The sequence below is a fragment of the Malaya genurostris genome, chromosome 3, assembly GCF_030247185.1.
Source record: "Malaya genurostris strain Urasoe2022 chromosome 3, Malgen_1.1, whole genome shotgun sequence".
NCBI classification, from domain to species: Eukaryota; Metazoa; Arthropoda; class Insecta; order Diptera; family Culicidae; genus Malaya; species Malaya genurostris.
In genome coordinates this window covers 228,759,924-228,786,573 of record NC_080572.1, presented here as the reverse complement: position 1 = coordinate 228,786,573, position 26,650 = coordinate 228,759,924, and the positions used below count along the sequence as shown (strand labels likewise).

General features: G+C 38.9%; 2 protein-coding genes across 2 annotated transcripts; one reads left to right on the top strand and one right to left on the bottom strand.

Annotated features, from left to right (window-relative positions):
- Positions 1–2,821: 2,821 nt before the first annotated feature.
- Positions 2,822–12,179, bottom strand: LOC131434228 (uncharacterized). The gene is made up of 3 exons (XM_058600882.1): positions 12,045–12,179; positions 2,922–6,686; positions 2,822–2,866 (listed from the first exon to the last, which is right to left on the bottom strand). Exons 2-3 carry the CDS (start codon positions 6,450–6,452, stop codon positions 2,822–2,824), a joined length of 3,576 nt encoding a protein of 1,191 aa, XP_058456865.1. The 5' UTR covers positions 6,453–6,686; positions 12,045–12,179.
- A 9,431-nt stretch (positions 12,180–21,610) lies between these two features.
- Positions 21,611–22,240, top strand: LOC131438666 (uncharacterized). Its single transcript, XM_058608830.1, has one exon. The coding sequence runs from the start codon at positions 21,783–21,785 to the stop codon at positions 22,203–22,205; it is 423 nt and encodes a 140-aa protein (XP_058464813.1). The 5' UTR covers positions 21,611–21,782; the 3' UTR covers positions 22,206–22,240.
- Positions 22,241–26,650: the final 4,410 nt, after the last annotated feature.

The window sequence follows — 26,650 nt, the reverse complement described above, 5'->3', positions numbered from 1 at the left end:
TTGACAAAGAAATCCGATCTGGTTTTCATTTCTCGTTCCGAGCTCAGTTAGCAGATAATCGACAGCAGGCCCATAACCAAACAACAATTAATTCAACAGGACAAGTTTGCGTTCATTGACACTCTGTCCATCATTGCTCGGTTTCTCGGTTTAACCCTGTTTGTGACGCTCCGAATGGAAGCCGAACGTGTTCCCAGGATGAGCATCACTATTCAACTATCGTGGTCGTTTCGGAACTGTCGGAACTGTCCCACAACTTGCAGCAGGATATAATTCAAAGATCCGAGATTTAATTTTAGATAGCGTTGAGTGTGGCGCGGTATCTGTGGAATTGCTCCGGCCCGGCTAAGGAAGGAAGGGAAGGACAAACCGGGTACCTACCTGGCAAATGGAGACGAGTTGAGATGAAGTGAAAATTGCTGCTTTTCGTTGCATTGCGCATATAAAGGCCGTTCCCGCGAAGTTTTCACCGATGGAGCTGGTCGGCAAACCCCCGGTGGAAGTTGTTTAGGTCAAACGAGGACGAAAATTGCGACCTTCTTGCGTTGCCAGAGGAACGAATGGAAGCGAAAAAAAAGGAGGCTAATAACAAGATGGCTGCATCAGAATCGTTATAAATTGCAGCAAAACTGTTTGCCTACAGACGGTGAAGCGTGCGGGAGGTGGAGGGGAAATTGTTGATTGTAGTGATAGTATTGTTGGGACTGATGAGTTCCTTTCGGTGTCGCTTTGGCTAGGTTAACATCCGAAAGGCACAACTGCGACTCGACAAGCACGAGAGCTGCTCCCACATTTCGGATGTTGAAATGTCTGAAAAGTGACTGGTGCTACGAAGGAGAATTGTTTTCTTTCAACTATTTCATCCTGGAAACGGAACGATTTTCATCATCAAAGCGGTTTCGGAGCTGAGTACAAGACAAAGCATTCTGCTCCACTGGGTTGAGAATCTGTCTGGCAGCGGAATGGTGTCAGTTAACCTTACTCACTTAAGCTTTCTGTGTTCCGGCGGGGCCAGTCGGTTTTCACTTGCGAAAACCTGGTACCATCATTGGAATGGCGGGAAGCCTGGTGTTTTCATTAAATGCGAAATTAAAAGTAGTTCCATAGACTGATGCTACTGACAACGGAATCTCTAGTGTGAAGTGAGTGAATCTTTGAAGTGTAATTACCTACACTTAAACGATAAACAATGCGCTTTTCAACGGTTTTGATTCACAGAATGGAAAAGAGTTTGAGAAAATGACGGTTTCTTTCTTTCGTTGTAGTAAACTATTCGAACTAATTTCACTGGAGTTTATGATGTATAAATACTCGATAGTAAAAAGACTCAAAACAATAAACGGATGCTCGTCTCAAGTCGACTGTTTTATTAGCTTCCATAGAATGAGCTATAATCGTTAGACTAGGTACCCACTTTCTTTATTCACTGGATCTCCGTTTCATAACTTTACCTTTGACATTCCTAAGATTTTAGACAGTGGTCAGACCCACTTCTTTTGGATACTTTTAACGACCCGCCAGTTTGGTCTGTCTTAATGACCCACGAAACGATGTTCTCTTTGTAGAAGCCGAGCGAAGTGTCATTGTTCCATATCCATTCCATTCCATATTTCGTAACCCGTTATAATGGACGTCGGGCTAATAAAACTGCACCTACAAATGGCCCACTGTTCCAAGAGCTTTTGAGAAATTTTCAAATTGTGATTTGGCAATGCATCATTCCTGTCCGAGTATTTGCTTAGATTCGACAACTGACATCGATACCGTGATTGTGGTACCAATTCGATATCATCCGGCTCGGTTCTTGTTCGGTTCATTGATTGTACTGCGGATCGGCCGACGATTCGAATTTCTGAGGCAACTATCAAGATTCTTGGCAGCACTGGTTTTGCTCCGATTCCATCTCAATAATCGCTTGATAGATTGTGTTCAAATTTCGTCGGCTTTCTCAACTAACTGAAATTAGTGTGGGAGTACGCTTACACCACGACTGGGGGTCATTTTATCAAATGCTAATTCTGATAGTTCGTCATCGGATTCACAGAGAATAAGAGAACGGAACCCGAATTGATGTAAGGTCCAAAGTAACAGAAAATTTTATCTTCAGATCAGGACTTATTGTTTCTAGTTTGTCATTACAATACTTGTTCGATTTCGGACCACCCTAAATAACTAAATTTTTACAGCAGTGCTTTTAATGCGATTTGCAGCAGCTTAAAACTATTTTTATTCAAATAAAATAATCGAAAACAATAATCTCATTAATTCACTTTTCTTCACTTTCATTTGCTTACTTACATTAATAGTTTTCCCTTTTTCCTCTTTCTTTTCAGGTTAGTTGCAGCGGTGCGCTTTTCAATTTCCTGTGATATCAAGTTTCAATAAGTTCAATAAACATTATGACATTTTTGAATAAATTCTTCTCACCTACTGTTAGATCGATAATTCACCTGTTTTCACGGTAGGTGCTAGATCTACTTCGACTAACAATCCTGGCTCTCAATATCACAAGTTGTCTAAAAAACACTATCGCTTGCTGGCTAAACTCTGTTTCAACTTCACTTATGCTGTTGTTTATTTTTCTTCCTTCTTGCTTACAACATACTCACTGACATCTATGCTTTGACCCAGGGTACATGGATGCGACGTTGTCTCGTTCTGCTGTGGTGAGTTTTGTCGTCGATGGGACGTAGGCACCAGTGCGTACATACCCCTCCCCGTAACTCTGGTGCAGGCTAATTAGCATCACCGGATTTACGATCCTGCACTTCGAGTACCGCAAGCTTTGTTACCGGCCTCCTAAACTTACCCTTTGTCGTCTCTACCATCGCCTGACGGATTCTGCCGTCCGCTCCTGGGTAGACTTCTGTTACGATGCCACGGACCCAGCTTTTTCGAACCGTGTCATCAGTAATGTATACCAGATCTCCAAGAGATAATGGCGGCGACTCATTGTGCCATTTCGTTCTTCGGTTGATTGACGGTAGATATTCGGACACCCACCGTATCCACAGCTTATCGGCCAGTCGTTGCGATCGCTTATACCGATCACGGAGTGCCTCGGCTTCACATGTAGGCGGAATGAAACATTCCGCGTTGATTGCACCGACACCGCGAATGAAATGATTCGGGGTCAGCGCTTCTTCTCCTTCTGGATCCAAGGAAACGTACGTCAACGGCCGCGAGTTGATCAAGTCTTCGGCTTCAGCGAGGGTCGTCAGTAGAACTTCATCGGTCAATGACCGGCCGTCGTCGAACACGGTTAGTGCTGCTTTTACAGAGCGAACCAGTCGCTCCCATACTCCGCCCATATGAGGTGCGCTGGGTGGGTTGAAGTTCCAGCGGGTCCTGGAATCAGTGAATTCATCCTCACAATCCGTCCCGATCTGTCGCGTGATTGCTTTGCTTGCTGCTTGAAAGTTCGTACCGTTATCTGAGTAAAATTCTAGCGGCTTTCCTCTACGGCACACAAATCGTCGTATGGCCATGAGACATGCTTGAGTTGTTAGGCTGTGAGCTATCTCAAGATGTACCGCTCTTGTTGTCATACACGTGAACAAGCAGATGTATCGCTTCTCCGATCTCCGACCGACAGTTACTGTTATCGGCCCGCAAAAGTCTACGCCAGTATGACTGAATGCTGGACGATTCGGTGTAACATGCGACTCCGGAAGTGGGGCCATCCTGGGGATCGATGGTCGACATTTGTGTACTTTACACCATATACAAGCCCTTCCGATTCGCTTTAGCTCTGCGCGCAGTCCCTGGATGTGAAAACGTTGTCGTATTTCGTTAACGGCAGTCTCCATGTTCCCGTGGCATACTTTCTGGTGGTAAAACTCGAGTAGCTTGTCAGTAATCGGATGCTTCTTTGGTAAAATGATCGGAAATTTTAGTTCGAATGGCAGCAGCGATCCTCGTGCTGCTCTACCCTCCATACGTATCACATCCTCGGCGTCCAAAAATGGGCTCAAACTGTAAATGCAACTGGACTTGTCCAATTGGTGGTACTGCTCGACCGGTACATGTCGGTTCTTCTTCATCGTCTTGACTTCATCCTCAAAACAATCTACTTGAGCCAACCGCCAGAGATACGCCTCTGCTTTCTGATACTCTTCGCGCTTTAACGGTACTATATTCGATTGTACACCTTTTTTCTCCACCTGCTCGAATGTCCCTCTAATAGGAACCGCTTCAATCGGTAATCCTTTTTTCTTCAGTCTACAGTTCGTGATAAATCTGTAAACACATGCTACTGTCCTGACCAGAACTTTCCACCTCGAAAAACGCCGCGGATCTAGCATCGGTTCAATCACTGCAATTTCGTGGTATAGAAAGCAGGCTCGCATTTCTTCGGCGACGTTTGGTTTCGATTCATCCTGCTTCGGCCAATGATCCTCCGACAGATAAAGAAACTCGGGACCACGGAACCAAGATCCATCGGAACGGAGGCTGTGCGTTTTCTCCCACTTTGTCAAGCTATCGGCGACGTTGCACTTCGTCGGAACCCATCTCCAATCCGCGAGCTTCGTTAGAGTGTGTATTTCACCGATCCTGAATGCCACAAATTGTTTATATCGGCGATGGTCGGAGTGTATCCACGACAAGACTGTTTTTGAGTCGGACCACATGAAACGTTGCCTTGCTTCTAGTGAAAGAACATCGGAGACAGAGTTGGCAAGTCTTGCACCCAGCAATGCTGCTTGGAGCTCCAAACGAGGAATTGACATGTGCTGCAATGGTGATACCTTTGATTTCGACATCACAAGCGAACATATCGGTCCGTCAGTCGTATCTACGCGGAGATACACAGCTGTTCCGTACGCATCCTGACTTGCATCGGTAAAGGTATGCAGCTGCAGACTGTCGTAATTGAACATACAGCTCCTTCGGAAATAATAGCGGGGAATCCGCACGTTTTCAACATCCGGAAGTCTTTGGATCCAGTTTCTCCACTTTTCTGCACACTCACTATCAATCTGCTGATCCCAATCGCATCCGCTGCGCCATAAGTCTTGAATCAGCAGCTTGCCGTAAAACGTGAAGTTAGACAGCAGTCCTAACGGATCGAAAAAGCTCATTACACAGCTCATTACAATCCTTTTCGTAGGTAGTCGTTCACCGGATAGAAACGGTGTTAAATCGTCTCTCAATTTAATGGAAAACGAGAATTCGTCGCTCGTCGGGCTCCATACTATCCCAAGCACTCGCTCGGATCCGGACTCCTTGTCTTCGCTAAAGTGTACGCGCTGTCCAACTTTTCTTTCTCCCAAGGCTACCAAGAACTCGTCGGAGTTGGAAACCCAATTACGCAACTCAAAACCTCCCTTGGAATGGACGTATCGCACGTCTTTCGCACGTTTCACTGCTTCTTCGATTGTGTCCGCACTGTCAAAATAGTCGTCGACGTAGTGATTTTCTATTATGGCTTTCGCAGCCACTGGAAACTGTCTGGCGTACTCTTTCGCGTTTATGTTTTTAACATACTGGGCGGAACATGGCGAACTCGTCGACCCAAACGTGGCTACGTCCATTACGTATACCTCCGGCTTCGCGGACGGTTCGTTTCGGAATAGAAATCTTTGCACTCGTTTATCTTCCTCTCGTATACGCAGCTGATGGTACATCTCCTTAATATCTGCTCCGAAGCCGACTCTCCGCTCTCGGAACTTACAGATAACAGCAGGCAAGGCGGTTAGCATATCTGGACCCTTCAGCAGCTTTGAATTCAGTGAAACTCCTTTCACTTCTGCTCTGGCATCCCATACCAGCCGCAACTTTTCCTTCTTCGGATTGTAGACAAAATTCAGCGGTACATACCATACCTCTCTGCTATCGAAAGCTACTAGCTCTGACGACGTTGCTTTGTGGGCGTACCCTTTCGACACGTAGTCAGCGATTGTGTTACGAACTTTATCGTACAGCTCTGGATCCTTTCGTAGACGATTTTCCAGACATTTTAAACGTTTGATAGCCATAAGATAACTATCCGGGAATTCGGGGTTATCTTCCTTCCACAACAGACCAGTTTCAAAACGATCTCCTATCCTTTTTGTCTGTGCCTTTTCGAACGCCAATTCAACCTCCCTCTTCTCTTTATCCAGCATTTGACGCATCTCGATAAGTTCCTGTTGCATCTCCAGTCGCTTCTGGTGCAAAACTTTCTCCTTCTTGAGAGCCTTTTTCTGTCTCTTTTTCTCCTGCTCGAGCTTTTCCAACTCCTCGTTTAGACCGTCCGAACTCGAATCGCCGGTTCCGATACTAACGCACCTTTGACAGCACCACGAAACATCCTTTATTTCCGCCGTAACACCGGCGCAACCAAAATGATACCATCGCTCACAATGATCGCAAAACACCATTTGCGACTCTTCATTGTCCGGACGGTTACAAGCCGCGCAATTATATCCTGACTTTTCAGGATTTTCCGGGTTTGGATTTGGTCCAACCATTATTAATTTTTAAGTTTGTTCGATTTCGGACCACCCTAAATAACTAAATTTTTACAGCAGTGCTTTTAATGCGATTTGCAGCAGCTTAAAACTATTTTTATTCAAATAAAATAATCGAAAACAATAATCTCATTAATTCACTTTTCTTCACTTTCATTTGCTTACTTACATTAATAGTTTTCCCTTTTTCCTCTTTCTTTTCAGGTTAGTTGCAGCGGTGCGCTTTTCAATTTCCTGTGATATCAAGTTTCAATAAGTTCAATAAACATTATGATTAAAAGTTTAAATACTCCGAGGGCTAAACATTATCCACAGGGTACCACTGGGCCATGGATAGTCTATCTTCGAAAAAAAGAAAAGATTTTAAACTTGATGCAAATTACAAAGGATTTGACATCACATTTCTCTGAAGTTAAAGAAATCTGTAAGGTTAATAGAGATAAAATTCGAGTTGTAGTTAACGACTTGAAACAGGCAAACGATATTGTAACCTGTAAATTATTTGCTATTGAATATCGAGTTTACATTCCATCGAAGGAGGTAGAAATTGACGGTGTTGTGACTGAAGCAAGTCTGACAGCAGATGATTTACTTAAAAATGGAGTTGGCCGTTTTAAAAACTCCATGCTTGAGGGAGTTAAGATACTCGAGTGCAAACAATTGTACTCAGCATCTATTGTCGATGGAAAAAAGTCTTATCGTCCCTCAGATTCGTTTCGCGTAACATTTGCCGGATCTGCATTGCCTAGCCATGTCTATATCGATAAAATTCGTCTTCCTGTTCGGCTTTTCGTACCGCATGTTATGAATTGCACGAACTGTAAAAAATTCGGACATACAGCTACTTACTGTAGTAATAAGTCCAAATGTATCAAATGTCAAGGGCCTCATAAGGATAATCTTTGCGATAAAGATGTTGAAAAATGTGTTTATTGTGGGGAAAGCCCTCATGATGATCTTTCAGTGTGCGCTGCATTTAAGCTGCGTAAAGACAAAATGAAGCTTTCTTTAAAAGCACGGTCTAAGCGCACATATGCAGAAATGCTCAAAACGGTCATACATGTCTCCCCTTTGGAAACCGAAAACGGTTTTTCAAATCTTGCGGAGCCAGAGGAATCTGACTCTGACGGAAATAGTGAAGATACCTCGTTTGTCACTCCTCAAGGGTCTGTTAAGAGGAGATTAACAAACCACAAAATACCAAAAAAGACACCTAAAATTATACCTTCAAAAAAAGATCCCCGTGTTAAAGCTAAAAAGCCAAATTTAAAACCAAAAACTGTGCCTCCTGGTTTGTCAAATTCACAAACCAATCCAGGAACTAGCTCAAGAAAAGACAATAATCCAGTGGGCTCCATTTCACATTCACCAACAGGATTACTGAAATTTTCGGAAATTGTAGAATGGATTTTCGCTGCATTCAATATTTCTGAACCTCTAAAGACCATCATAACAGCATTCCTTCCAATAGCTAGAACTTTTTTGAAACAGTTATCAGCTCAATGGCCAGCTCTTTCAAGTTTTGTATCATTTGATGGATAATTTATCATCCGCCGCAAATGATTCAATCACTGTCCTGCAGTGGAATTGTCGAAGCATCATGCCAAAACTTGATTCATTTAAAGTTTTGTTGCATAGTCAAAAATGTGATGTATTTGCTTTGTGCGAAACATGGCTTACATCAAACATAGCCTTAAATTTTAATGACTTTAACATTATACGTCTCGACAGAGACTCCCCGTATGGTGGAGTGCTTTTAGGAATTAAGAAATGTTATTCCTTTTATAGATTAAACATTCCTTTGACTTCTAGTATAGAAGTTGTTGCTTGTCAAATAAACATTAAAGGAAAGGACATTTGCATTGCTTCGGTATATATTCCTCCAAGAGCTCAAGTTGGACAACGACAGCTTAATGAAATTGTCGAAGCCCTTCCTGCTCCACGTTTGATTTTAGGAGATTTCAATTCGCACGGAATGATGTGGGGTTCCGTTTACAATGATAGCAGATCATCTCTAATATATAATATTTGCGACAATTTTAGCATGACGGTACTAAATATGGGTAGCATGACACGGATCCCAAGACCTCCTGCACGTCCAAGTGCATTAGATTTATCTCTTTGTTCGACTTCAATTCGACTAGATTGCACCTGGAAAGTATTTCCTGATTTACATGGTAGCGATCATTTACCAATCATCATCTCAATTAGCAGTAACAAAGGCATTGCTAATTCAGTTAATATCCCATATGATTTGACAAAAAATATTGACTGGATTAAATACCAAAGTAATATTTCAAGTGTCTTAACTTCAATGGAAGAGCTTCCCCCACTTGAAGAATATGACTTCCTCGTTTGTTCGATTCTGGAGGCCGCAGAACAAGCCCAAACCAAACGATTTCTTGGTCCATCGTCTAACAGAAGACCTCCAAATCCTTGGTGGGACAAAGAGTGCTCAGATGCTAAACACGCGAAACAAAATGCTTTCAAGACGTTTTTAAAACGAGGAGGAGGAACTCCTCAGAATTTTGAAAAATTCTTGGTTTTAGAAACCAAGTACAAGAACATACTTCGGGTTAAGAAATGCAGCTATTGGAGACATTTTGTGGAAGGTTTGTCAAGAGAAACCTCAATGAGCACTCTTTGGAATACGGCCAGACGAATGAGGAATCGTAACGTAGGAAATGAGAGTGAGGAGTACTCGAATCGATGGATATTTGATTTTGCGAGGAAAGTTTGTCCAGATTCCGTTCCTACGCATAGCATTGTTAGGGAGTCTTCTTCAAATGATGATTCCATTGATAGCCCCTTTTCAATGATGGAATTTTCCATAGCACTCATGTCTTGTAACAATAACGCTCCTGGATTGGACAGAATTAAATTCAACTTGGTGAAGAATCTGCCCGACCTCGCAAAAAGACGTTTGTTGGAATTGTTCAACAAGTTTCTTGAGCAAAATATTGTTCCACCTGACTGGAGACAAGTGAAAGTTATCGCCATTCAAAAGCCGGGGAAACCAGCTTCCAATCACAACTCATATAGACCCATTGCGATGTTGTCCTGCATCAGAAAATTGTTCGAAAAAATTATTCTACGACGTCTCGACACTTGGGTCGAGACGAACGGTTTGTTGTCAGATACTCAGTTTGGCTTCCGTAGAAATAAAGGGACGAATGATTGCCTTGCATTACTTTCGTCTGACATCCAAATTGCCTTCGCTCAAAAGCAACAAATGGCATCTGTATTTTTAGACATTAAAGGAGCATTTGATTCAGTTTCCATTGATGTTCTTTCAGACAAGCTCCACCAACATGGACTCCCAGCGGTTATAAATAATTATTTGCACAACCTTTTGTCAGAGAAACGCATGCATTTTTCACATGGCGATTTGGCAACAATCAGAATTAGCTACATGGGTCTCCCGCAAGGCTCATGCCTCAGTCCGCTCCTCTATAATTTTTACGTGAATGACATTGACAGCTGTCTAGTAACCCCATGTACACTAAGACAATTGGCAGATGATGGCGTGGTTTCAGTTACTGGATCCAAAGCTATTGATCTGCAAAAACCATTGCAAGATACCTTAGATAAATTGTCCGTTTGGGCTGTTCATCTTGGTATCGAATTCTCTGCGGAGAAAACAGAGCTGGTCGTCTTTTCAAAAAAGCATGATCCCGCGCAACTTCAGCTTCATATGATGGGAAGAATAATCGAACAGGTTTTGACTTTCAAATACCTCGGGGTGTGGTTTGATTCCAAATGCACGTGGGGAGGACACATTAGGTATCTGATAACGAAATGCCAACAAAGAGTAAATTTTCTTCGAACAATAACAGGGTCTTGGTGGGGTGCTCATCCGCAAGATCTAATAAAATTGTATCAGACAACGATACTTTCAGTGATGGAATATGGATGCGTTTGTTTTCGTTCCGCTGCAAATTCTCATATTATCAAACTTGAGCGAATTCAGTACCGTTGTTTGCGAATTGCTTTAGGCTGCATGCATTCGACACATACAATGAGTCTTGAAGTTCTGGCGGGAGTTCTTCCATTAAAAGATCGATTTTGGGAGCTTTCATCACGCCTGCTAATAAGATGTGATGTGCTGAATCCCATGGTAATTAATAATTTCGAACGACTAGTCGAGCTTCGATCTCAAACAAAATTCATGACAGTATATTTTAACCATATGTCACAGGAAATCAACCCTTCAAGATATATTCCTATCTGTGTCAGCCTCCTAAATGTACCTGACTCAACTTTATTTTTCGACACATCCATGCAGCGCGAAGTGCGTGGAATCCCGGACCACCTACGCTCTATGGAAATCCCAAAAATATTTTCAAGTAAGTTCAGGCATATTAACTCTGAGAAAATGTTTTACACGGACGGATCGCGAATGGAAGAAGCGACAGGGTTTGGTATGTTCAACAATAATGTTTCGGCCTCATTCAAGCTTCAAGAACCTGCATCTATTTATATAGCAGAGTTAGCAGCAGTTCATTATAGCTTGAATGTAATCGTCACATTATCTCCAAACCATTATTTCCTCTTCACAGATAGTCTGAGTGCAATTGAAGCCATTCGCTCAAACGCTGCTGGCAAAAATGAACCGTTTTTCTTGGGTAAAATAAAACAGTGTCTGAACGACATATTGAATAATAATTATCTAATCACAATAGTTTGGGTTCCGGCTCATTGCTCCATTCCAGGCAATGAAAGAGCCGATATTTTAGCCAAACGTGGTGCTATTGAGGGTGAAATTTATGAGAGACCGATTGCTTTCAACGAATTCTATAGCGCGTCTCGCCAAAGAACACTTGCCAGCTGGCAAGCTTCTTGGGATAAAGATGATCTGGGTCGGTGGATGCACTCAATTATTCCTAAAATATCGACAAAGGCATGGTTCAGGGGACTGGATGTGAGTAGAGATTTCATTCGTGTGATGTCCAGACTCATGTCCAATCACTACACGTTAGATGCACATCTCCTTCGAATTGGACTTTCCGAGACTAATCATTGTGCTTGCGGCGAAGGTTACCGCGATATTGACCATGTTGTTTGGACATGCGTGGAGTTTCGTGATGTCAGATCTCAACTAATAAATTCCTTGCGTACCCAAGGTAGACTATCCAATGTCCCAGTTCGCGACATTCTTGCTTGTCGTGACCTTCCATACATGAAACTTCTTTATCATTTCATTAAATCCATCGGAGTTCCAATTTAAATTTTATTTTATGTTAAACTGTTTTCTCTTCCATGAGTTCAACCAATAGCCAACTATAGGATATTGAATATAAGTGGTGAACTGATACAAACAATCCTGAAATAGTTATAAGATCATGTACAAAATAAATGTATTTTATTTAATGTAATTAAAATAGCAACTCGCTTGATAAAAACAGTGTTTAGATTAACTAATGAGTACCAACATACTAATATGATATTCGAAATGTATTAGGTTTAAAATACTATGTATTGTGGATGCCACGGCGAAGAAAAACTTATGTATATTGCCTATGAAATAAACGTATTTATGAAAAAAAAAAAAAAAAATAAACATTATGACATTTTTGAATAAATTCTTCTCACCTACTGTTAGATCGATAATTCACCTGTTTTCACGGTAGGTGCTAGATCTACTTCGACTAACAATCCTGGCTCTCAATATCACAAGTTGTCTAAAAAACACTATCGCTTGCTGGCTAAACTCTGTTTCAACTTCACTTATGCTGTTGTTTTTTTTTTTTTTTTTTTTTTTTTTTTTTTTTTTTTTTTTAAATAACTATTTATTGGAATATGAGTTAAAATTAAATTATTAAGATTTAAATTGGGTGTTCAGCCACAAGTGGTGACTTTTCAGCCCTGTTATATATATATATATATATGATTTGGTTATTACCATGAAGACATCATTTGCTTCCGCAATTCTGAGATTTTTGTGTAGGGAAAATTCTAAACCTACTTGTATTGTGTAATGGGGAAAAGGAACTTATATACTAACTTACTAACTAATACAGAGAGCGAATCGATTCAATTGAAGATTGCATCGATTTTTGTCGGAAAATGCTGTTGTTTATTTTTCTTCCTTCTTGCTTACAACATACTCACTGACATCTATGCTTTGACCCAGGGTACATGGATGCGACGTTGTCTCGTTCTGCTGTGGTGAGTTTTGTCGTCGATGGGACGTAGGCACCAGTGCGTACAATACTTGATATTACTTTGATATTTCTTTAAAGGAATCAAAAAGTGTTATAATAACTGTTTAAAATCAACACTAGTTCTCATGATATTATTGAAGAAATATTTCAATTGAATTAAGTACAGCTCATCTAGTAATTCTATCTTCGAATGAAAAGCAATTTATTGAACTGCCTAAATATTAGATAAGAGCTATTAATAAGGTAAAAGGTGAGTGTTAAAAGCATAACTTTCTCAGAAAATTATCTTCTGGGAATATTCTACTCTTCGTTTGATATTACAATAACAGAATTTACTACATTGTTGTTATTCCTTATTGCAGATTTAGTTATAAATTTTGATATTTCAATTCTTCAGTGGATTTCATCGATTGCCGTTTCATTAGGCCACTCAACTATTCATTGTAGCAACAGGACTAAATGTAAAAAACCTATTTTAATCCACCTAGTAGTGTAATGATGCCTTTCTCATATCAATCATACTATCATATAAAATACTGTGGTATTCTTCAAAATAATTTTCTTCGATTCTTAAAAGAATAACCGAAATCGGTTTGTTTGACCGTCTACTGATAAAAACTATCAATTGAAAAAAGATTTGAGGTCGATTTAGAAATTTTTTTTAAGGTTTTTCGCCATTTTCAGTGATGGTATACAATTTTTAACCCACTTTACCCTACATTTCCGGTACCGGAAGTCGGATCCAAATAATATTCAGGAATTTAGTATGGGACCACAAGACCTTTCATTTGTATCTAAGTTTGTGAAATTCGGTTCAGCCATCTCTGAGAAAAGTTAGTGCACTTATTTTCACAATTTTTTTCACATTTTACCCCATAACTCCCGAACTGGAAGTCGGATCCAAATAATATTCAGGAATTTTGTATGGGACCACAAGACCTTTCATTTGAATCTAAGTTTGTGAAAATTGCTTCAGCCATCTCCGAGAAAAGTTAGTGCAAAAAAACGTTACATACACACATACGCACATACACACACAGACATTTTGCATACTCGACGAACTGAGTCGAATAGTATATGACACTCGGCCCTCCGGGCCTCGGTTCAAAAGTCGGTTTTCGTAGTGACGCTCCTAACACTTCGTAACGTCATAACCCAAAATGAAGTAATGCATGTAACGCTTCGCTACGCCTATAATTTTCTAAAAAATAACCCATGTACCACTAACGTAACACATGTAATTCACAAAGAAATAACGCACGTAACGCCTAAAACTCAAAAAAAACTAACGCATGAAAAGCTTCGTAACTTATACAGGGTAACGCTTGTAACTTGCAAATGAGTAACGTTTATAACACTTTGTCACGTCATAACTCACAAAATATTAACACATGTAACACTTCGTTACGTCTATAACTTTGAAAAAAAGTGACGCATAAAACGCTTCGTAACGCCTATAACTTACCAAAAAGTAGCGCGTGTATATCTTCTTAGTGCCTATGATTCCCAAAAATGTAACGCATGTAACGCTTCGTAACACCTAAGACTTACATAAAAGTAACACATGTAACGCTCCGTAACGCGTATAACACATGAAAATATAACGTATGTCACGCTTCCTGATGCCTACAACTTACAAAAAAGTAATGCATGTAACGCCTATAACCTACAAAAAAGTAACGCTTCGTAACGCCTATAACTTAAAACAAAGTAACGCTACGTAAGGTCTATAACTAACAAAAAAGTAAAGCTTCGTATAGCCTTTGACTCACATAAAAGTAACGTATGTACCGCTTCGTAACGCCTATAACATACGAAAATGTAACGTATGGAACGCTTCCTGATGCCTACAACTTACAAAAAAGTAATGCATGTAACTCTTATAACATACAAAATAGTAAAGCAAGTAACGCTTCCTGATACCTATAACTTAAAACAAAGTAACGCTACGTATGGTCTATAACTAACAAAAAAGTGAATCTTCGTATCGTCTTCGACTATTAAAAAAGTAACGCTTGTAACGCTTGTAACGCTTCGTAACGCTCCGTAATGCCTATAACTTATTAAGAAGTAACGCATGTAACCCTTCGTAACGTCTATGATTAAATCACAGAAAAATTAAACGTATAACGTTTCGTAACTTCTATAACATACAAAAGGTAACGCATGAAACGCTTCGTAACGCCTACAACTTATTAAAAAGTAGCGCATATAACACTTCGTAACATGTATAACTCCCTTAAAAGCAACGCTTCGTAATGCCTATATCTTACAAGAAAATAACGCATGTAACGTTTCGTAACACCTATAATTTACAAAAAAGTAACGCTTCGTAACACCTATAACTAACAAAAGAGCGAAGAATATAACACTTCGTAAGACATATCACTTCCTTAAAACTAACGCATCGTAACTCGTTTATCGCAAGAGTCTAATCCTTATACTAGTTTTTAACATTTTTAGTTTTCACAAAATAACTCATATGATTTGTAACTCTTAATTTAGAAAAATTATCGTATGCAACGCTTCCTAGCTTCTATAATTTAACTTGAAGTTAATATCGCTTCGTCAAATGGAACATTTTTCCTAAATTGGGGACGGGTATAGCGTGATAGGTAAGTCTTTCACGTAACCCACCTGGGTTCGATTCCCAATCCCGCACATACGGTCAGAAAGTTTTTCTAGTGCGAAGAAGCCTTAAAGTTAAAACCTCTATAATCGAAACAAAAAAAAACCATAGTTCTTTTACTCAGGCGTTGACTCAAATAAGCCTCAAAAAAACTTCGTAACGTATATAGCTTCAAAAGCTAAACTACTATTTTATGCATTATTGTCATTTATTTTACCCTGGTTTCATCCTCTGTTTTAGGTGATTTTGACACTTCTCTGCTTTATAGAGCCTACCGCTGCGTGTTTTATCTTTAGTGGAGTGTTGACCATTACGTAATTCTTAAAACCTCTATCTCACGGTGTAATCTACAGGAACAACAACCCCATAATATTTCTCAAACTTTCTTTTCTTTTTTGTGGTTAAAACAATAACAATTTGTGGTAAATACAATGGAAATTGTATTTTTCGAAAATTGTACATATTATCGGAAGCAGCGATGCAAGATTTACGAAAATTTCCGTAAACCTACGGATTTCGAGAAATTCATCAGATTTTCAGCACTGTAGATGATATCTACGATAATTTACCGGCTATTAACCTAATCAATGAATGGTAATCACGGAAAGATTTGACATTTAACTCGAATCAAGACTCACGGTGATGTTTAAACTTGTTTTGGATTCATATCGTGAACAATTCTTAATTAATCATTTTTGCTAAAAAAACCTACTTTTGATTGGAGCTCGGTAGACACCTAGTATTATGTACCGTTCAACTCAGCTCGACGAGATCTAAAAATGTCTGTGTGATACAATTATGTGTGTACACGTTTCAAAGATTAATTCTTTCCCAGCAAATATTCTCGTACATGACTGAATCGGTTTTAGCAAACTAAGACTCGTTTGAAACCTGTTCCTGGGAGGTGAATCAAGTTTGAAGATCAACTGACTGTCATTTTCGGTTCCGAAAATATAACGGAGATATAAAAGTTAGACATTACTATCATTATAAGCATCACTAACCTTAGAAAATGAACAATTTCTTATAATTCTCATTTATTGTATTCAAGTCGTTATAATTTAAACACAAAACCCAATGCATGAATTCGTGTCATATGTAATTTTTACTCACGATATAACGTCACCGAACCCACTGTGCATTTCACACACCATCACCATACGAACAGCAGTGCTCAAGCAATATGTATAACGATGAAAAGTGGGAATTACCTGTATTGCATGTATCGCAAATTCAACAACTATTTCAGTGCATTTAAGTTTCATTTAGCACGAAATGTGGTCAAGAATTTGTTTCGCAGGTTACTACCTAATTAGTATTAGTAACTTTAGAAATATTAGATTCAATTAAAATGTATCATTTCGAAGATTGTAATCTGTTGATGTAAAAAATAGAGGATGTTTTATGCCTGTTGGAGAGCAAATATTACAGACGCTAAATCCGTCGAGCTTTCCCTGTTCTAAAAAATGTAGTTTTCTCCGTAAGATTCCCGTCCTATTTATTTGGTCTATGGTGTTGCCCATAAAAAACCAAACTTCTGAGTAAATCGTAATGGCTAACATCAATCTACGGCTAATATCTTAAACTTGAAAACACACCGTTCCGAAGTAGATATTCCTGCCACCACTTTTCTTGCATCTGCTAAGAAAAGATTGGATCTCCCCCGCATAGAACAATCAAAGTGTAACCATTCGCACGCTTGTTAATGATAATGACAATGATCGGTATAAAATTTTACCACCGGAATCATTTCAGCGTGAAATGTTATTGGATGTCGAACAGAAATGCCCTTCAAGCGTAATGATATAATTTAACTATGATTTCCCCAGATGATTATTTCGGCTTATGGCGAAAAGAACGTTGTAAAATAATTGCTACTTATTTGTCCCCTTACGAAAAATGTTTTGCCCTCGCGTTTCGAAATCAGAGGATTGCGCTCGAAATCTTGACATAGTTATTAAGAGTTATTACTAATAATAATCGCAAGGGTGGGACACTGAATGGAAACCCGCACTCAAAACAATCAGCGAAATTGAACAATTAGGTTTTTTTTTCAAGTAGAACATGTCAGCCAGTAGTATAGTCGCGGAAGCTGTTCGTGACAAAGCTTGATTGTGTGATACAGGATGATGAAAGCTTTGTTAAAACAGATTTTAAATCAGAAAGCTTATGTACAGAAGTACCTGAAAAAACTTTTGTTTCATTTTCTCAAGCAGCACAAACAACAGGCTCCGTTGTGTTTTAGGTTGATTTGGCATCTTGCCATTACAGTAAGTCAGATCTGAGCTGGATAGAGAAAATTTTGGGTCATCTCTAAGCGGAATTAGGGTGTACAAAAAAGGTGTCCAAGAAGAAGTTGTATAAACTCGATTGGGCATTCTTAGAAAAATATACACTGAAAAAAATATTGATACTTTATCAAAAATTGGAAAAACGACCGAAAAACTAGAATCTCCTTAATATGTTTTTGAATAGTTTTATTATAATCCTTCAATTAAAGCCCAAATTTTAGTGCAAATCTGGTTAGTGTGCATTGATAAAGTGACAGTTAAGTTTGACGTTTGACTTGTTTAAGCGATACAAATGAACAAAAACCTTAATTATTCGACTACACTGGGGTCTCTTTTTACGCGGGGGATACGTACCGCATAAAATAAAACCGCGCAAAAAAACCGCGTAACTTCGGAAATCCGCGTAAAAAAAACCGCGTAACTTCGGAAATCCGCGCACAAAAAAACCGCGTAACTTTGGAAATCCGCGTAAAAAAAGCCGCGTAAAAAGAAACCGCATAAAAAACCGCGTAAAAAAGACCCCAGTGTATAATGACTAAATATTTCGAGAACGACTGGAAGATGAGTTTTTATAAGTATTGATGTCTTTCTCAGTCACAAACGACTAGACATACGATTTCATTCTTAAATTGCTCGACGTTTCGGCCATTTTTGAGGGCCCTTTTCAAGAGAAACTGTAAAGTTGTATTTTTATTGTTGTTAGAAAGTAGGTACAAAAAGTTACATAAAAACAATAAGTACAAACATATTTTGAACTCACTTTAGTCAAGTGATTTTTTGTCGAATACGGTGATTACCAACTAATCTGTATGATTTAAATGATTATTTTTTATCAAAAACGTGAAGTTTTGCAAATATTGGTCAGCAGTAGCTTCGTCAATTTTGAATTCACACTAATCAAATTTTCACCAAAATGTGGGCTTCAAGTTAAGGCTTAAAATAAAATTATTTGAAAAAAATCTTACAGCAATGCTTTATTTTCAATTTTAGTTTTTCGATTGATTTTGTAATTTTTGAAAATAAATTCAACTTATTTTCACGGTGTAATTTTCTTTAAACTGCCCAAACAATTTCCTATAACTTCTTCTTAGACTCGATGTTTTTAAAATTTAAATTTTCAGATTCGATTCGAAGAAATAGCATACAAAAATATTTACGCCATTTTTAAAAATCAGTCTTCAGCCGAATTAGTCTCGGGATCCGTGGAAAATGAATATTTTGTCATATTCGAAACTTGTGCAAAGTTTCATCCGAATCAGAGGATGTGAATTCTGATTACTTGCTAATTATTTCTGGAATTGCTTAGTTGCTTGTGAGAGATGCAGCTTAACGAACAAAGAAAAAAAATCTATGTCAAGGAAAGTGACCAAGATGACTGTGCAAAACTTTATGAAAACAGTCAAACGAAGGGCCCGTCAATTCATATTCACTGAAAGGAAAAGTAATGAAGTGAATATTTTTCTGTGTAAATGGAATCTGAAGAAATACGATTCAAGATTTTTCATAAAAAGTTCGACCAATTTATACGCATTCCTTTGTGAGGTCTCTAATTTAAAGAGAGACCCACGAAAAAAATAGTTTTTTTTTGTTTCAATTATACAGGTTTTAACCTTAAGGATATTCGCCACTTCGGGCCAGCTTTCTGACCCTATGTGCGGGGTTGGGGATCGAACTCAGGTGGGCTGCGTGAAATTCATCGACAAACCCATCACGCTATTTCCGACCCAAATTTCAAATTTGAAAAAGGCATTTAAAAAAAACAATTTGATACTTTTCAATGATTATTGATTCATGATATTTATTTATGAAAAAAGTTTGGTTTCGACAGGACGGTGCAACGTGCCACGCAACCAACGAACCAATCAATGTTCTGCAAACAATTTTTGAAAATCGAATTATTAGCAGAAATGATGATGTGAATTGGCCTCCGAGGAGCTGCGCTTTGCGGATTATTTTCATTAGGAAGCGGTTGAAGAAATGTTACGCTAACCATCCAGAAACAATTGAAAACCAACCATCCAGAAACAATTGAAAAGGCCAGAAACAATTGAAAATGTGCTCAAATATTGGGTGGATCGGATTGGCTACTGCCAAGTCAGTCGTGTAGGTCATTTGATCGAAATTATTTTTCATACAATTTTTGTAAATCAACCATTCGAATAAATGTATAATCATTGAAATCTATGAATCCATTTTTTATTTATTATTGCATTTATAAATTGGCATTAAAAGGGCGCCACGAACACCCTGTATGTTCGTGGCGCCCTTTTTTACTGCTGAAACACAAAATGTCACATTCTAATTTAGGAGTCCAAGAAGGGTTTGTTCCAGAGCTTATTTTAATGAGACTTTAAATTCTCAGCATCATAATACAAAAATTAAATGTTATTAAAAATGGTGGTTTGAAGAATTGACCTTTCCGAACATGAAAATCGATTAAAATATAGTAATCCTATTTTCCCAGCAACAGCATCTTACGGAAATACAGAACAAACCTCCTTCGCTGGTTCAAAATTCAATTAGCAGTCCCTTCGACTCGGTTGTTCCGCTGATTGCATCGTTCGAACAAAGGTCGTAGAAAGGAATCTCAACCCCCCCGGCCCTTTCGCCGAACGGTCGGTGATTGCAATCATGAAGATCAGCCTCATCGACGTTATTACAACCGCTCGGCAGAAGAAAAAAAAAGAATGCACTTTGCATTCAATAAGATTCCAGTCTCAGCACTCCTTCGAACTATTATTATTTCGATCTTTTGCAGATTTCCTCCGTTACGGAAAATCAAACCACCACCCGATGCGCAGCAGTCATTGAAGGGAGAGCACGAACCGCTAAAAGACGCCGAAAAGAGGGATGAAGTTTGCTTGTTTTGCTGCTTTTATTTTCCACTATAAGCCGCTGGTGGAGTTTCTGGAAACCGATGCTTATCTTTTTTCCTGCCTGCTGAAGACGACAGAAGGAGAAAATCAATTTTCCTTTATAGGTGAATAAAATCTAACGATTATGGGCAGTTTCTTTCTCAGTTCTTGTGTAATCGGGATGATCTGAAGGTGGGGGGGTTGCAACCGATCGGGTGCACGTTTGGGTGGTAATTTCCGAAGACAACGGCAGTTGGGACGTTCGATCTAATGTAGTGCCAATGATCGCGACAACGCCTGGAATAACGTTTATCGTTTGATTATTGTCCGTGTGATTGAGTTAATAAATATAAATCGCATGTGTTACAGCAGGTTCAGCAAACGACAACTTCTAGTAAGCTTTAGGATCGTACGGATGGACCCGTTTCTTATAGTTCTCATTGAACATTCTCATTTGAAAATAAATTATTTTCGTTGCACTGTTTGATTTAAGCGCGATTTTTCATTTCCTTCACGTTTCGCCTTCGGCTCATCAGTGCTATAGCAGTACAAATTGAACTGCCATTACCACCTAGCTGTTCAATGCGAGTCGCTAAGCTGATGGAAGGTCTAGTCTACTTAATTTGAACTGCTACTATTCGGATGGATGGTATGAAGGTTCTTCCAATTTGTGATTCGTTTCTCAGCAACTCAAAGCTGAAAGTTCATTTTATTCAATTTTATAAGTAAGATACTTTTTCAATTCACTTGCTTACATTTAGTCTTCTTAAAAATTCACTTACCTCAGAATATTACGTTTCACTAACGATCGAACGTATTTGCCTAATTAATAAATTCATTTTAATAAAGAATTGCATAATTGAATTTTACAGTATTACTTGCGGAATAAATATAGATAACCGCCATTCCGATCCACGTCGCTCCAACCAATAATTGCCGTCAATTTTATCCGGATCTTGAACAGTCACACCAACTGTCAACTGCGCCAGCCGCTGAATTGGTACAGTGATGCCAGAACAGCTAGCAGTACTGATGGGTAGAAGGCGAAACGTGAAAAACATGTAAACAAATATGTGCTTTTTGTACAAAAAAGTTACCCTGTATTTAAAAAAAGATCCATAATGCTCACGGTTTTATGTTTTCAATAGATTTGACTGTGGATTTAACCGTTGCAGTGAAACTTTTGGTTCTCAGAATGTTTTACGGCGTTGATTCGAAACAATTCTGACAGTTGATAACTATCAGACCATCAGAAGTGCTTACATGAAAGTGTTCCTCCGCATTCCTGAATTCTACTCTTTGATATTTTCCCTTCCATTCCAATCGAAGTTACCACTGAGAAGTGCAGTTGTCATATCCCCGTTCGAAACAGCTCGGATCGTCTCGCCACGATGCCCACCTTCAATGAGTCCGTGCTGGAGCTCATGTTTCTAGCAGCGAAGATAACCTCCCCGGGAGATCGGGTACGAGTGACCGAATGGATCCGTAAGTTGGTCGAAACGAATGCCGAGAAGAACACCCATCCGAAGCTGGTGGAAGAGTATCTGGACTATCTGAAGCTACTGCTTTCGTCCACGCCGATCTACTTCGTGGATCCCTTCAAAGGTTACCCACCGAAACAGCAACCGTTGGTTCCGCTGGCCGAGGCGTTGGGAATTGCACTGTGCAGTAAGTGTCCGTTTTTGCCCCCCTGTGGACCCCTGGCACCGGTGGTTTTGCATCGATCCGGCGATGACACGGCAACCATTTCGGTCCACCGGGATCCGGATGGCGAGGTGTTTTGCTATATGGCGATCGCTCCGAGGGATCCGTAGGAGATGGTTTATTTTACACATATGGAAATTGTAATGACACGGCTTTTAATAAAAAAATTTGTGCTATTTATTTTTTTGTTATTTTAATGTTTAACACCGAATACTTTCTTTTTCTTTTTTTTCTTTTCTTGGAGACGTCACCTCACATGAACAGACATTTTCAACTAAATACAAAAGTATACATTTATGGTTACGTTTTTCATATATCAGGACATTGAACATCAGCCTGAATATCAAGCGAATGAAATCTCATCTTGTTGATTAATGCTTGTTTTCTGAAGTTTAAGAATTATTGAGTATAGTCACTGGCCCATATCAATTGTCGCATTAGGCTTGCCAATCGATAAGTGTTCATTGAAACTGCAGATTTTTTGTGACTTTTCTCATGAAGTTTGGTCAATTAATAGGACTTTTCATTGCCTGGAATTGGAAAATAAGCTTGGAATCTCAAACAATCCGAATACCAAGGGGAAAAAGTTACACGGACTACCAATGGGGTAGAAAAATTACAGAGTTGTATACAAGATACAACTGAGCACAATGACATGAAAAACGAAGCAATTCTTAGGTTCCCCTAATTTGATTAAGATTGATGTACTTAACTAAAAACCTTTTTTAATTCACCTAGTGGTGTAATCAGTGTTGGTGATTGCCGATAATTTGACAAAAGCTGCTCGATATTTATCTATATTGTATACAACATTTTCAATCCGGTAGAAGATGCTAGAAGAACTCGTGTCTCTCAATGCATGAACCGTGAGAGATTTTTTCTACATTTCTTCGTTCCACTTCATACTCTGAGTATTCACGGCCCTCACAAAAATTACAGTCTGATAATGATCGTTGCTGTGTGGAATTTCCCAAGAGAGAATCACAAGTTGACAATTATCGCAGAAAATCGAATCGATGATTCGACTTGATGATTCTCATACTAGATTGCATTATTTCGAAACCCTTATGTGGAGCATTCACAGACATTTTCATAGACACAACTTATACATAGGTTATATGCACATCGTTAAAATAAGCGGCAATAGTAAAATGATTTTATCGCAATTATTCACTGCCCATACAGAATCAGATCGCGAAACGAGAATAAGCGACCGTTTGTTGCTTCAGAAAGAATCCCCACAGCAGGGTGCTAACCTTTGATTCTCAAACAGGTCATCGAGAGAAATTCGCTCTCGCACTGGTATCTATTCTATGTTAAATGAACCATGCCGGTTTTTGTTTTTTTTTTGTTTTTGCGATGATATCCGTCTCCCTTTGATGGCACTGATTCAATCGTGTGAAGAGTTGCCAATGAGCGTTCTTTGATACAATAAAGCCACCCTTGGATGTAATGATGCCTTTCTCATATTACTTATATTTCCAAAAATATCAATATCAAAAACTTTCTTTGGGTATGAACTAACATAACCTTTTCAATTTGTGAACAGTTATGTCAAGTTAAATAGAATTTTTATTTATTTTGCATCGTAGCACTAAATGATTAAACACACTTTACCGTCTAGATCTGGAACCGGAAGTCGGACCCGGATGAAATTAAATAACAACCTATGAGACAATAGGAACTTTTATTTGTACCTAAGTTTGTGGAAATCGATCGAATCATCTCTGAAAAAGTTGATTGAGTCTTGTTTTAGATTTTTTAATCACTATTTCCGGTACTTCAGAAACCGGCAACTTGGAACCAGTATACTGGGGTCTCTTTTTACGCGGCTTTTTTCAAGCGGATTTCCGAAGTTACGCGTTTTTTTTTACGCGGATTTTCAAAGTGACGCGGTTTTTTTCGGCATCAAAAAAGGCGGGTCAGTAATGTCAGAGACGAAACTGGATGTCGTGAATACGAAAACAACTGACATGTTCCTTAACACTTCCGAATATCAATTAGTTGATCAATTGTATGAATTCTGCAAGCATTCCCCTTTTTCACATTTTTCGCAAAAACAAAGAAGGCTTCACTTGATCTCGATTACTGTGAATTTTACACAGCAAAAAGTGCACAAATCTAATCAAACTGTTCTAGATTTGCAGTAAACTGAGGATATTTACCTTCGAATTGCAAAGAAGAAATCCTAATAGTTCTTTAGAAAACTGTTAGAGCCATTAGAACGGCTGATTTTGTGTGATGCTCTCCACCGTTGTCTTCTTTGCGTTGTTTTTTCATCAATGCAAACGACTGGCAGCTGTGTCGTAATCGCTCTTGTCGGAAGCGAAACTAGCTTTGCAAACGACACACAATACATCTGCTCGCAGTGGCAATAGAATCCAAACTGATCCAACTTTTGTTAAGAGGTTTCTTTTTACGTGATTTCGTTTGTAGCCTTTTCACTAATGGGCGGTCCTAGCGGTTAGAAAAATAACAGCATATAGAAATTTAATTTCAATTATTTCATTTCGGATTTGCATTTCATTGAAAGAAACTATCAGGAAAGCTGTACGGAATTCATTTCTGCCTTTCAGAAGGACCAAATTGTGGAACTCACTACGATATTAAACACTGTTCGGAACATTTTCCTCGAACGATTTGTTGCACAGCAGCAGATATTTTGTTCTCTTCCTCAGAACGCGTTCTGATTGGCTGGTGTTGACATGGGTCAAATGAGATAAGTTTTTCAATAGTGTACTATTGAAATACTTCAATGCTTTTGCTATACACGTTTAAGTTGAAAAATTTTGATTCTATTGGTAGTTAGATTATATAGATCCTTTCACAGATCACTGAGCTATGAGCTTTAAAAATAAGAGAAAGGCAAACGCGCCTTATGAATTATCCTCTTTGATATTCGTTTATTCCAAACGAATCAGGAAAGTGTAATTTTGAATGATAGGAGATTATGTCACAAAACTGAAAATTTTATCATATAATTGTGATCATGTTTCCGATGGCATGTAGCAAAATTTATGTTGATTCGTTAGATACAACAAGAGATATTCACGATCAAAAATATATCACTCTTTCAGAGGGTAAATTTTGAAAAGGCGTCCCATAAAGTAAGTCACATTCACGACAAACAAAATTTAGATTTTGGAAGTCTCAAAATGTCCCAAAGTCGATTTTCACAATAAAATTTTTTTTGATTACACCCGATCTGGTTCTTCTACGCGGTTTTGTTTTGCGCGATTTTTTTACGCGGTAGTTATCCCCCGCGTAAAAAGATTCCCCAGTGTATAGCCGAAGTCGGTTCGTTCAAGAAATAAACTAATATAGCCTATAAATTGAATCACTTTTGATCCAAATCTAGAAGAATTTTACCATTTTTGCATCGTTACTCTCAATGACGGTGTGCAATTTTAAACACGCTTTACCCTATGAAAGCATGATGAAATTCAATAGCAACCAATGGGACTGAAGGATTTTATATTTTATGAGCGACATTAATTGGCACATACTCACACACACGCACATACATTGCTCAGCTCGATGTACTGTGTCGAATGATATAGAACACTTGGCCCTCTGGGCCAATTTTCACTAGTAAATTTTTCAAAAGATTGCATAAACTTTCTATGTGAGAAAAGCTTTAAGTGTACTTTTATAGAAAAGCATCGTTATCATGATCTTTCAATAACCCTAATAAGTAGGTACTAATTGAATAAAAGACAAACTTACATTTTTTCACCTGAAAAATATAGATTTAAATGTGGCAACCTTGCACGCTATACGAAATTTAGCAGTTTGTACTAGTTTTGCATCGTCATTTTGAATGACGATTTAAATGTTTTGACAATTATCGCCCCCTACCCCCCTTTCAGAACCGGAACTCGGATCTGTATAAAATTGCACAGTTAATTTAAAGACAATGAGATTTTCAATTTGAATCGGTTTGTGAGATCATCGGTTTGTGGGGTTTCAATTTGTGAAAATCGGTTTAACCGTTGCTGAGAAATGCACAGCTTCGCTTTTGCATCGGTTGACCAATCAGAGCGATGCTTTCACTTTGATATATCGCTTACTCCTTCGAAACCGTCGAGTATGGCAGGGAAATCCGATATGCCAGCGATTTTTACCAGACAAAATACGACACTCAGTTCGGGTTTACATCTCATCCAAGTCAGTCGATAAAACAAAACCGCTTACGTTGGGGACAGAAGAAACCAAGTACAGTATTGTGTCATCGATCCTTATATTCGCAAAACTATGTCCCAATACGGAGAGATTCTCTGTATCGAAAAAGAAAAGTGGAAGAACTTTTTCCCCGGTATTCTAAATGGCGTACGTTTGTTACGCATACACTTGAGGAGGCCTATACCTTCTTATGTGACATTCGGTCAGATTACAAGAATACCGTGCAAATCACTTGTTACCTATGACAATCAGATGGCCACATGTCAATATTGCCAAAAAGCTGTTCACTACGGTAACCCATGTGATAAACCGGACAAGGAGACAACTATTCCAAATGACAACGATGCTTCCTTTACACCAACCCCAAGCAGCC